This window comes from Echiichthys vipera (assembly GCF_963691815.1).
Source record: "Echiichthys vipera genome assembly, chromosome: X".
Taxonomy (NCBI): domain Eukaryota; kingdom Metazoa; phylum Chordata; class Actinopteri; order Perciformes; family Trachinidae; genus Echiichthys; species Echiichthys vipera.
The window spans coordinates 44,484,780-44,498,873 of NC_139825.1; the positions used below are offsets into that span (position 1 = coordinate 44,484,780).

General features: G+C 41.8%; 1 protein-coding gene across 3 annotated transcripts in view; it reads left to right on the forward strand.

Moving 5' to 3' along the window:
- Positions 1–14,094, forward strand: part of mtss1 (MTSS I-BAR domain containing 1) — a 73,964-nt gene that overhangs the window by 43,244 nt on the left and 16,626 nt on the right. For all 3 annotated transcript variants that reach the window (XM_083939275.1, XM_083939276.1, XM_083939277.1), the window contains exons 5-6: positions 1,267–1,358; positions 1,449–1,523. In XM_083939275.1, the coding sequence (XP_083795401.1) occupies positions 1,267–1,358; positions 1,449–1,523 (167 nt within the window). The remainder of the gene's footprint in view (positions 1–1,266; positions 1,359–1,448; positions 1,524–14,094) is intronic.

The following is a 14,094-nucleotide window of genomic DNA, read 5'->3' on the forward strand; positions in this document are numbered from 1 at the left end:
AATGTGAACACAAGATAAATCTAGTTTAATCCAAACCTAAGTGCATGTTAAAGAGATCACCCCAACAGCTCTGCAGTGTAGCTCCTCTACTGCCTACTCTACTTGGACCTCCTGTACACTAACTGCAGCTGCACACTCATATAATCACTGTGAACAGACATTTGGACCTGGGGCCGTATTACAGAAATGTCCTATCTTAAGTTAGCATAGGTAGATTTGTTGAGGATCTGTTCATCTGTAATGTTTTTTTCCTAAATAAGGTCCAAACTGCCTCCTCAGTGGTTTAGTCAACTAATTAGTCAACAACTGTGTTTGAGTTTAAGTCGACTTAGATTTCCTTTGTGCTTTTTTATGCTGACGGACTTATTTACAAGAAACACATGAGTAGGACTGGACGATATGGCCCAAATCTTATATCCTGATATTATTTTATAACTCTATGTATCTTTAAGCAATAGCTCACTTCACGCTGTTGTATATTGGATTTATATCTGCTAAGAGATGTTGCTCGGCCTTAGCTGTGATATAATCCCAATATACTACGGCCTGAAGTGAGCTATTGCTTTTAAAAAACTGTAACCAACTATGGCATTATTAAAGTGATTAATTTAAACCATTTTGACTAACAGAAATCATCCATAAAGCATTGTTTCTTATAAAGAAATAGACCATCCTGGCCTGCAGTTGCTAAGGAATGCTATGCAACAGTATATATCACAATATAGTATGTTTTCTGGTAATTCATTAAACAATGAAATAGTCTATATGAAATAATAATTGCATGGTTAAGTCTATTTTTGTATCCTGATGTGTGAATTTAATACTTTACAAATAAAAAATACTGAGTATTTTCTAATTTTATTAAAAACTTAAGCATTAAATACAAACTCAACTCAGATTTTCTGGATGTTTGTGCTTTTTTTTATCAATTTAGATGACAGAGCTGTGTCTCACAACATCTCAATGTATGATTTCATCATGTTACGATTCCATTGAAAGAGCTCAGCCCTCAAGTATTCACTATTTTCTGACATTTCAAGACTAAATCAGTTGTTTGGAATAATAATTACCACATCCAATAATGTAAATAATTCTTAGTCTCAGCACTCCATTAATGAAAGATAAAATAAAATAAATTATACTAACCCAACCTACCAGAGAGTTACTGGTTTTAACAACGAACTAACTTGGTAGTGATGCATGTTTTTTGTTTATAAGATTAAAACAGAGTTGAACACAACATTTAATTGTGTCTCCTTCTCTCAGAGCTCTCTCAGAAGGTCTGGTCACTCCGCTGGAGTTTAAAATGGAGGAGTGGAAAAAAGTGGCCAGTCAGCTGGACAAAGACCATGCTAAAGGTATGCTAACATGCTAACACACACACACTCACACAGAGACCTGCACAGATACAAACGCTCTCTCACTCCCGACTTGTTCTTGTTGTTTAGAGTACAAAAAGGCCCGAGCGGACATCAAGAAGAAATCGTCCGACACTATCAAACTGCAGAAGAAGGTGAAGAAAGGTAAGAACAACAACAAACATGACTCTCCTTTCACATTTTCAGCAGCACCGAAACAAACACTGCATCAATAAAACTGTCAGGTTATCTTATTACACAGTTAAAAGCAAAAACAAAGGGAAAAAGATAGTTTTTCCATCAGTGGTGAAGCTGCCAAACGTGTTTACTTGAGAAGAAGCAGCAGCCACCTGCTGAATATGAAAACCATCTTCCACAGAGTGAGATAATCCTCCTCAGTAAACCGAGGTCTGTTTGATCCTGCCCGCATTGTGCTGAGATAAGTGTTTTCAGATCTCTGCTGCCTCCTGTCAGTCACCTGACACCCAGAGGGGAGAAATAATCCCCCTGAAACATGTTTTCTTTTGCTAAATAACTGCCACAGTCATGTTTTATTTAGTCTTGTTTTACAGCCGGGAATGTAGTTTTTTTTTTTTTACTTTTAGCTCATAAGAGGTCAAAACCCAAACAACTACTGATCTGTACCTGAGACTTGTTGGTCTTGACTTGGGATTTTTTAGGGCTGGGTATCTGTGAGGGACGGGAATCAGGAACCGGTAACAAATTGGAACAGGAAGTTTCGTGTTGCGTGTCTTACATTCACCTGATGGGTGTTGAATGAACTAGAAAAAAAAGATGAAGGGCAATATCTTAATATTTGAAACATTACCATGCCTAGGGCTTGTTGGTCTTGATTTGAGACTTGTTGGTCTTAACTCGGACAAACCCTCGATTTGGGACTTCCAGCAAAGACAGCTCTTGGATTTGAACTAGTTTGTCTTGACTCGGGACTTGATGGTCTTAAATTACTTGATATCTTCCCCAAGAGCTCTAAAAGATAACAGATATATTTAAAGTAGCCCAGCAGCCAATCACATGCACTTGACATTACAGACGAGCTGACAGACAAATGATGACATGAACTTGACATGGACTTAGACTTGACTTGGGACTCGTTCGACTTGACCCTGGACTTCAAAGCAAGCACTTGATACTAATTTGTGACTTGTGAAGCGATGAGTTTGTTTATCCTGTATATTTGAAGAATTTCTAGAAGGTTGGTGAGATCATCTCACAAGTGGTTTAGTGGCTGTCTCTGTTTTAACTTGTTAATACTTGTTGTTGTAACACTCAAACCATCGAAGCTGCTGATTTGTCACCTTTAATATTTATAAATCATTACTAAGGTTGGTTCACAGTCTCAGGCATTCCAGTGAAAACGCTGTTATCAGAAGCACATTTTAGTGTACTGTCAAGTTTCCACTTATCAAGGACCGTTTCATTGTTGTCATTGGTTGTAGGTCTATCTAATTGCATCCAGAAGCATTTTGCTCTGCACTGTTGATAACACCGGGTGATGCCATTAGAAGAGTCTCGTACCGTAAACGGTAAATATTCATGCCTCCACTGCTACCACAAGATAGAGTTTGTAAAACAGCTGATTGTTTCCTGCAACAGTCGCTCAGTGTCTTTTCTCTCTTTTGGAAATGTCACAATCATAAGAATAACATAAAACAATAACGGTGAATTATAAAGTCTACTTGTGCTTCATTAGGAGGTTAAAGAACACAACAGGACGTCAACCAGGCCGTTTAAAGTCGGCGCAAATGTTCCAACTCATCTCTACTGCCTGACCTGACACCTGGACCACACCCTGTGCTCCACTATCAAAGTGACACACCCTGTGGTTGCCATGGTTGCACCTGGCCTCTTCGCCGTTTCCCCTAATCAAAGAGACTTAAAGCTCTGCAGGAAACACTGCAGATGGACTTATATGGTTGAAATAGAACGGAAACGCCCAAACACGTGCACAAACGCACACGCACACATTTACACATGCTTAAACACACCACTTTCAAAATAAAACCTCGAGGCTTTTATACAAATATCTTCTCTTGACAGATTCAGTAGGCAGATGCACGGGCACAGAAGTACACACACATCTAATACACACTAACACATACACACACACACACAAAAACACACACGTACACAGTCATGCAGACCCGCCCATGGTAAACAGAGTGGTGTCTGATGTGGGTAACATCTCTGAACATGTTTTCTGCTACGTGCCGTATTTTTTCTTTCCGTCTCATTTCCTTTCCTTTCTTTTCACTCTCAGTTCAGTCGACCATCGAGGCTTTTTGGCACAAACTAAATCACCACAACTGTTTAAAGCAGCGTAAATGATCAGAACAAAATGTAAAACATTTGATGGAAAGTTTTGGGTTTATTAAATCTTGGGTCTTATTTTCATAGTTCTCTCTGTTGGATATGATAACACTGTACTCAATGCATTGGAACATCTAGGAAAGATTGAGGTTCTTGCAACGCCATTTAGGCTTTTTTTAAGCTCCTATTTCAGAGTAGGTACTCTCCCAGTTCAAGAAAAAACCTGTTCCCCTTTTAAACAACACAAACCACCAACAAGAGCTCATAATGACAAAATGTAAGACAACAACGACAGATGGACTGAAAGTGAAGTCCTCATGCTTACGTCACTTCAGCGTTCTTATTGGCTGTCCAAATATAAAACATTAAAAAACATGTTTGAAGGTATGTCGTTCCCAGGGGAGTTCCCTAGTGAGCAAGTCCCCACAACCGTGGGGTCTGAAAAAAAAAACTTTAATCTGTTAGGGCACACTCACACTGTTCATCCGTACCGTGCCCCGTGCTTTAGGGTACTTGTCCCCCCCTCCAGGCCCGTTTGTACTCACTCTACCTGGGCCTCGGTGAATGCTTCTTGCTGCCTATACGTCATCACGCCGTAACACGTCACACGCATTGATGACGTCATCACGATGCGTCTCTTTGTTTCCAAATCTTTCCATAGACCTCAGAGTTTTTGTGCGTCTTGTCGACTGTTTTTGAATCTTTTCATCGACCAAATCTGCAGTAAACACTCCACCTCCGCATCACACCAACGTGAACCTTTCACCGCCTTTGTTTAAAATGTCCGCGCATGGTCCCTCCTTCTTTTTTCTATGTCCGAACAGGCGCACAGGAAATGACGTCAGAACCGCCGTAGGCCTCGTGCTCATACATGTGCAAATGTATGCTTTACAAAAGCCCACCTCTCCCAAACGGTCTGTTGACAGCAAGTGTGCCACTCCTACGAGCGCTCACACTGGTCAAACGAACTACACTATACCCGTGAAACTTGCTTGGGCACGGTACGGATGGACAGTGTGAGTGCGCCCTTAAAAGTATGTAAATGTCACTAAACACAAACAGACACTCTAAGAGGTTGGAAACAAAAAGAGCGTTCCAGATGAGCACACCAAAAATGTCGATAATAATCCATCATTGTACTGGAAAACAGAATGGATAGGTAGGAAGCGACTCTGTTAACTGTGATGGACGTCATCCTGAGACTTATGAGGACCCGTTTTGTGTGAAACTCAGGAAAGTTAGGCCCAAGGAGCGAGGTCAAGGTAAGAGAAACAGGGTTGGCCAATCAATCGAGTCACTCCGATTACAACCAGAAAATTACGTCATATTTACATAAGTTTTCCAACGCGATCTCAGATATTAACTCGGTCGAAAAAAAGATTTTTAACAAACAAGACTATAAAAATAAAACCCAAGTAGTAGTAAAACAGAAATAAGCACCGCCCACACCACGAACGATAACTTCATCAATAACTACAAATGTATAGTTTTAAAAGTTACAGTCTAGTTTTCAGAGCGATTTGATGATCGTTACAAACACTGACAGCCAATCAAGATCCATCTTAATTTACAGACTCTATATAATAATTAATAAAGTCTAATAAAGTGTAAGATACTTACTGAAATGATCACCACCTCTCTATTCGTCTCTGTGGAGCTGAAAGACACAGCAGCTGCTCCTTTTCAACTGTTTTCTTTTTATTATTAATGATAAAAAGGACAAATAAAAGCTTAACCATATGCTTTATAAATGTTGCATCTTCCGTTTCTGACTAGCTCTCTAACTCGAGATAATTAATACTATTTAGGAGACACAATAATGCAGGAGACGAGGAACATGTGGGGCTCCGACACATCTGGAGCGAGCAGGGACACGATCATCAGTGTAGATGGACGCTCACATCATTACAGTCAAGTTCTTGGCCCTTTTTATTCAAATCAATCCCAACAACGGCTATAGCAGTTTAGTCCTTATTATGTGGTGTCACGCACACACACACACACACACACACACACACACACACACACACACACACACACACACACACACACACACACACACACACACACACACACACACACACATACTCACACATACTCACACATACTCACACAAGAACGCCACTTTTACAGTGTACTAAAACTGTTTCTGTACACTCACCAATCAAGACTTCACATTATAATTATCTCTCGTGTGTGTGTGTGTGTGTGTGTGTGTGTGTGTGTGTGTGTGTAACACACCATATAATAAGGAGTAAACTGCTGCAGTAAAAGAAAGTCCAGTGCTTTTCGGAGACTTTAGTGAACTTTCTTGAATGTTATCTGTTCAGTCTGCAGCTGTACATTAACGTTATACTCCACGTTGAACTCTCTATTTCTAACTTCTCTCTTCTGCCTCCAGATCTATTTTTTCCCTGTGTTCAAACACCGAAACTCTCTCAAGCTCAGTTTCTTATTACAATATTTAAATTGATTTCTTTGTGTGGCTCAGTCCCAAGTCTCCCTCCTCTCACTTCAGTCTCTTCTGTTACACAACATAAATATAATGAATAAAAAAGGAAAGCTTTGTAACATCAAACATCTGTTCCATCGCTAATCACTCCATATATATGTGTGTGTGTGTGTGTGTGTGTGTGTGTGTTGGTGTGTGTGTATGTATGCTCTGTCATTATGTGGTGTGTAACCACTTCAAATCTCAAACTGCTCAGAGAGAGAGATGATTGGAGGAGAGTCGAGGGAATAGAAAGACAGACTTAAAGATGCTGTTGGTTATCTTCTTCACTCAAACACACGAGGGCTTTAAAAACAAAACAAGACTGAATTAATGAGAGGAAACATTTGATTTATTCTCTTGCGGCCTCAACGTACGTTAAAGAAAGGACAAGACTATGACGTGAGTGTGGCTGATGTCTTCTGGTCGGTTGTGCTCTTCTCCCACGCTGCTGTTACATTCATAAAACCATGTGTCCATAAAAGCACTTGAAAATGGCCAGGTACTCACACTACCTGGGCCTCGGCGAATGCTTCTTGCTGCCTATACGTCATCACGCCGTAACACGTCAAACGCATTGATGACGTCATCGCGATGCGTCTCTTTGTCTACAAATCTTTCCATGGACCTCAGAGTTTTTGTGCGTTTTGTCGACTGTTTTTGAATATTTTCATCGACCAAATCTGCAGTAAACACTCCACCTCCGCATCACACCAACGTGAACCTTTCACCGCCATTGTTTTAAATGTCCGTGCATGGTCCCTCCTTCTTTTTTCTATGTCCGAACAGGCGCACATAAATTAAGTCAGACCCGCCGTAGGCCTTGTGCTCGTACATGTGCGCACGCTCGTGCTCGTACACGTGCAAACACGCTCTACAAAAGCCCACCTCTCCCAAACGGGGCGTGGCCGGCAAGCGTGCTGCACCGAGGCGTGGTACAGTTGCACTCACACTGGTCAAACGCACTAGACTTTAGCTGTAAAACCTGTTTGGGCACGGTACGGATGGACAGTGTGGGTGCTCTTAGTCTTTTTTTTTTCCTAAGATTTATTTGAATAAGGACAGATACAAAAACAAAGATATACTTAAAACAGTCATTTGATTTTAATCATCAGTGTTTTTTAGCCAAGGCTAATTCACAACACTTTTCCCAAGTGCTTTTAGTTAAAAAACAATAAAAAATGAAGATAAGATAAAAAATGGAAAAGCAGGAAAACGCACGGAGAGAGCACAGTGTAAAAACTTAATAAGAGAGAAAGATTGTTGCTGAATTAGCCACAATTTTGTGTTTCAGCACTATTTAGGCATTTCATTTCATTTGAAATATTTGGAAAGGGATAAAATTAGCGATGTAGGAAGTGGCAGTTTCTTTATCTCTTTGTCCTGCCCCCCCCCCCTTCACTGTGATTGGACGGCTGGGTAAAAACAGTGATGGTGATGCAACGTGTTTGAGGTTTAATTAAACTCTCAGCGAACGTCAAAAAAGTCCCAAAGTGCAGCACTCAGTGCACTTCGTTGCGCTGCTGGTGTTTGCAGCAATTCAATATAATTTTATTTAAAGTGCAAATTCATAACAAAAGTTATCTTAAGAAACTTTACACATAGAGTCGGTAACGTCCACACTCTGTGACTTAATTATGATTTACAGAGACCCAACAATTCTCCCATGAGCAGCAATAAGTCGCATTATATTTAATAAAAGTTGTAATAATTATTATAGTTATTATTTACAGTATTCATCCACCAATCGTGTGAACAAAGTGGAAATGAAAACCAGCAGAGTGTAAATAAACGGCGCTCCGCTCTCACAGGTCGAGCTCTCACTGCACAGTGGATGATTCAGAGATAACAGATTGTTTTTCCCATCAACGAGTATCTATAAAGCTGTTGTTTGGCTGCAGCCCTGCAGGGAGGGAGGAGCTGTGAGGTTAAAGGAGGTGAAGTGTGTCAAATGCTCTCATTTGAATCTCTGGGAGTTTTTTTGATTTTTGCATACAGCTGTTTCCTGTCACGATGTACTTCAGCGCGCTCCATACAACACCTGAACTGAACTTCCTGGTGGTGTGCCTATCTGACACTGATGATGTCATCAGAGTGTGACACAGAGGGTCTAGACTGTTCGATGAATAAGCTTTTGAAAGCAGCATTTTGAACATTAAGATGGCTGTAAGTGCAAGCTCTGTTGTTGGAGGAAGTCTTAGTCATCGTGATTGAAAACATATTCAGTATAATTCACATGTCAGCACATTAAATATCGCCATGGCAGCAGTTATGTGTCATCACAAACTGTTTACCGTCATCTGCCACCTCATTGAGACGGACATCTGGGGAAAAGATTTCTACAAACATATTTTGTTTTAGCACTAATTATGAAACTTTTATATTGTGATCGAACCATTTAGATTTAGATTTCGGTCACAATAATCGTGCAAGAGTTTGATGGTCAAGATTTTAATATATTATCTATTTAATATATTAATGAATGGAGGTGGACTTGGTCTGCAGCACCACACTTCGGCCAGATATGGTGCTGTGGACCAAGGCAGGGAGGTCGGTGCTGCTGGTGGAGCTGACGGTGCCATGGGAGGAGGGGATGGATGGAGCCTACGAGAGGAAGAGAGCGAAGTACGCTGACCTAGTCACTGAATGCAGGGAGAGCGGTTGGAGGACACGACTCTTCCCAGTGGATTTGGGCACTAGGGGCTTTGTGGGAGACTCAACAACTCGCCTACTGAAAGATCTAGGGCTGGGGGGTAAGGGGCTACACAGAACCACCAAAGAGCTGGCTGAGGAGGCAGAGAAGGCGAGCTTCTGGCTCTGGCTGAGGAGGCAGAGAAGGCAAGCTTCTGGCTGTGGCTGAGGAGGCAGAGAAGGCAAGCATCTGACTTTAGCTGAGGAGGCAGAGAAGGCAAGCTTCTGGCTCTGGCTGAAGAGGAGGCAGAGAAGGCAAGCTTCTGGCTCTGGCTGAGGAGCAGAGAAGGCAAGCTTCTGGCTCTGGCTGAGGAGGCAGAGAAGGCAAGCTTCTGGCTGTGGCTGAGGAGGCAGAGAAGGCAAGCATCTGACTTTAGCTGAGGAGGCAGAGAAGGCAAGCTTCTGGCTCTGGCTGAAGAGGAGGCAGAGAAGGCAAGCTTCTGGCTCTGGCTGAGGAGCAGAGAAGGCAAGCTTCTGGCTCTGGCTGAGGAGCAGAGAAGGCAAGCTTCTGGCTCTGGCTGAGGAGGCAGAGAAGGCGAGCTTCTGGCTCTGGCTGAGGAGGCAGAGAAGGCGAGCTTCTGGCTGTGGCTGAGGAGGCAGAGAAGGCAAGCTTCTGGCTCTGGCTGAGGAGGCAGAGAAGGCAAGCTTCTGGCTCTGGCTGAGGAGGCAGAGAAGGCAAGCTTCTGGCTCTGGCTGAGGAGGCGGGACAAGGTGTGGGGAGTGAGCAACTCCTGAGGAAAGCTAGCTTCGGGGGGTTACTGGGAGACGTCCCTGTTCACTGCCCCGCCACCAGGAGATGTTCTGGCTTAAGGGGCGAAACATCGGTGAATGGTGGTCCCCAGCTGATGACCCCACAGCTAGCGTATAGGGCACCGGTGGAGGTGCGGCAGGCCTAGAGCCGAGCAGGTGAAAACACCTACCTGTTCAAACGAAATGGCTATAAGCTTCATTTTTTTGTCAGCAATGAGCTTTTTTAATGTGGTTAAAATAAGCAGAGATTCTGTATTATCTCCCAGATAAGGATGGGACAACAATCGCTTTATTAAGCTATATTTAGAATATTTTCAGCGCTTTATTTTGCCATCAGACAACTGAACTGAAGCCGTTATATTCATCCACCAGACTCTAACAGAAACAGTGATTTTACTTTGTTTCTGTTCTGCTGCTTTGAAAGTTTAAGAAAGTTAGTTTTAGTGAATTACCATGAAATCTGGTTCACTTTCATGCCCCCCTCAAGATGACGTTTAATAACTTTGGTCATCGTTTTCTCCTAAATCTAAACTCTATAGTTGTGTAATTTAACACAAACAGGTTGAGGGTTTAGATTCCCTGAAATAAACTGCAGTAACTCCGCAGCGTGCTGTCACTGTTGGTGATTCCTCGTTTCGCTCAGCCTGAGGCTAAAAGAACCTGAGGAATGCTAACGGACGAGTTCATGACTAAAGAAAGTGCAACTAATGAGAATTTACTGAGGGGTTGTTACAGTTGGTTTCACTCATCACGCCTCACGATCATTCAAATCTTCTTCTTCTGCTTCTTGTCATTCTTCCTCTCATTTTCTTCTTGTCATTCTTCTCATTCTTCTTCTTCTTCCTCTCATTTTCTTCTTGTCATTCTTCTCATTCTTCTTCTTCTTCCTCTCATTTTCTTCTTGTCATTCTTCTCATTCTTCTTCTTCTTCCTCTCATTTTTCTTCTTGTCATTCTTCTCATTCTTCTTCTTCTTCTTCTTCTTCTTCTTCTTCTTCCTCTTCCTCTTCTACTTCTTCTTCTGCCTCTCATTCTTCTTCTTCTTCTTCTACTCAATCTTCTTCTTCTTCTTCTCATTCTTCTTCTTCTTCTTCTCATTATTCTTCTTCTTCTCATTCTTCTTCTCCTTTTCTTCTTCTTCTTTTTCTTCTTCTCATTCTTCTTCTTCTCCGTCTTCTTCTTCTTCTCCGTCTTCTTCTTCTTCTCCGTCTTCTTCTTCTTCTTCTCAGTCTTCTTCTTCTTCTTCTCATTCTCATTCTTCTTCTTCTCATTCTTCTTCTTCTTCTTCTCATTCTCATTCTTCTTCTTCTCATTCTTCTTCTTCTTCTTCTTCTCAGTCTTCTTCTTCTTCTTCTCATTCTCATTCTTCTTCTTCTCATTCTTCTTCTCATTCTTCTTCTTCTCATTCTTCTTCTTCTTCTTCTTCTTCTGTCTTTATCTCTATGACTTCTCAGTGAGGATGTAAATATTTAAAAGCAGGTTGCAGATAAGTCGTTTCTTTTAAATAAATAAAGATGCTCAGTCCTACAACAGCCGGTCACTGTAGTTTTCTATCAAACGTCAAACAGGAGGAAATAGTGCATTTGTTGGTGGTCGCCCAGTGCAACAGTGCAGCTCATTGATGTGTTCTTAAGAGTGACTTTCAGATGTGTAGCTCTCTAATTCAGACGCTTAACACTTCGTTCTGTGAATTTTCCTTGTCTGCCAAAGTGATGGACGGCCTCACAATGTCACACGCCACTGCCAACATTTTACCTTCATTTGACGGGTGCTGATTTCAGACGGTGTTGACAGGTCACTTGTGTGAGTGTCGTGCAGTCCAGAGTCACAGCAATGAGAAAAGATCCCTCTCGTTATAACTTTGTGCATTCGATTTAAAGAGATTTTAACTAAGGTAAAGTAACGTAGACTTTGGCTGACATGAGTTCACTCTTCAGTCACTTCTATATGATTTACTGCCAAGTCAGACACATCAGAGCTTTGAGAAAAAGACCTATTAAGGAATGTTTTGTTCCTCCAGGTCAGCGAGGAATAATTAAAGTAACTCTTAACCTGTTTGGAGACAAACAGGAGGTGTTTTTGCAACACATTTCCCAGCTGGTGGGAGTCCGCTCCGTCTGAACTGCGTTTCACCTTTTTTAGCAGAGTGAACGAGTCGACTCGGTGCAGAAAGGAGCTCCTGAGTTCAGGTCTTTGTGTTTTCGTGGGTGGCGAGCCAGATCCTTGTAGAAACAAGGATCTACAACACGCAGCCTGTCTGTGTGTTTCCACAGAGGCCCGACGTCAGGCAGACCAACAGCACGCCGACACTGAGCCTCTGTTAGCAGCGTGGAAATTATCCTCTGTCCTCCCTGTGCTCTCTCTCTCTCTCCCTCACACACACACACTACACACACACACACTACACACCTGAGTGAACAGGTCGTGTTTAGTTTGAGCTTTATGACACAAAGTCTGCAGTGTTTGGGTTTGGAAACTGCTTCTCGCTGTTTTTCGCAGGATTTACTGTCTCTGTTTTTCTCTCCTGAAGTCAGAAAGAGGTTTTGTTTAAACCATTTTTGCTTGAAAAACATCTGACGAATCAGTTCCTGAAATTTTTAGAACTTTTTAACCGAAAACATTCACACTGCAGAAACACGTCAGTGGGAAACTGATGAAAGCAGTGCTTTCAAAAATTGTGCTCTACCTCTTTGACGGTAAACTGAAAATATTTGACTTGTGGCCAAAACAAGACATTTGAGGACATCGTCTTGGGAAACACTGATCGACAAACAACTAATCGATTAACCGAGAAAATGATCAGCAGATTAATCAGCGATGAAAATAATAGTAAGTTGCAGCTCTAAAGTGGAAGTATAAAATATAAATCAACAGTTATAAACTCTGAAGGTTCAACTCTGACGAAGACTGCAGCCCTGTGAGTTGTACTTTACCTCCTCTGTGTTCCTTCCACCACTTTCTGGACTTATTTTTACCGTCAGTGTGTGTGTGTGTGTGTGTGTGTGTGTTTCCAGACCTGGGTGGTCTGCAGGTCAAAGCTTCGTCTGTCTCCTCTACCTGCAGTTCTGAAGCCAGCGGGCTCTTTACACATCCACACTCAACCTCACAGCTACAGCTCAGATGCTTTTTTGTCTCTGCGTGAGCTCAAAATGAGACATGTGAGATATACAACATATGAGTTCATTGTCAGAGGAAATATCACGGTCTCACCATTATTAATGAGTGAGTTTGTTATTTGATATGAAACGATATCAAAGGAAAAACACACACAAACATTATTTTAGTCCCGCTCCTTCCATGTTAAAACACCACTAAGTCGAAGCACACCTCAAATAAGTTTAGCTTGTCCCTCTTTTCTTGTACTTTCCGTTTTAATTTGTTATTGGATGCTATGAAAACGGGGTGAAATGTCGTGATTGACAGCCGTGATCGACTCTCGACTTGTCGGGCAGGTGTGTGGACGTCACCACTGCGCAGACTCCGGTTGCAAAATTACACCATGGCGGCGCCCGTATCTGAGATATTTTGGCTTCTCATTGGTACAGTAAAAGGAAGTGGAGCTGCGTCGTCATAGCTTCTACAATTCTTAGCTATAAAACTGTGATGTCATGTCACCATGGTAATGGAAAAATCGGTTAATCCGCGACATCCCTACTTAGAAAATATGATTCCTGATGAATTCAGCTTGTTTTGTGCTGTTCAGTTTTAATTTTCTAATAAGATGAAATGAGGCAAGATGTATTTTATTAGCAGCGGGGCTCCGCGGAGGTCAGTCAGCTGGTCCATCGCCGCTGCATCACACGCCGAGGCTTCGGATCATGTGGTGGTGGAGGAGTCCAGTAAACAATGTAGTAAATCACATGGAGATGGACATGAATTCCTGCTTTTCAGTATCATTATTATTCTGAACTTCTCAGATGTTTTACAGCCATGAACTCAATAGATCATCATTAAATCAAAAGGTCAGGTGGTTCGCAGCTAGATTTAGACTTAAACAGGAGGACAGAGTCAGGCAGCATGTGTGTGACAAACAGCTGATGCTCACTGTGTGTTTGGGTGTGTGTGCATGTGTCTCCTACATCAGCTGTTCAGTGTTGTGTTGCCCCCTGCTGGTCGGGGCTGTGTATCACAGACTGAGTGTCGTTTGCTCCTTAGCCGTACTCTTTTAGATTTAATCTTAACTATCCAGGGGTTCAACAAGTCCACGCTTCAGGTTGTGTTACAGTTTTCTGGGCCACACTTTGTTTTGTTTTGCACATTAGGGAGAAGAAAAACATAAACATGTCCAGATTTTTCTTATACCCCAAATAAATACTGACAAATACTTTATCATATTTAAAAGCATATATCTAAGTAACGGATGTATTGTCACTTTTTTATTTCTGGCGGTTCATGTCATAAAAAGTCCTTTTGATTGCTGATCATAAAACATAACTGACAAATTGTCTCATGTATATAAAACAACAAAATGTGA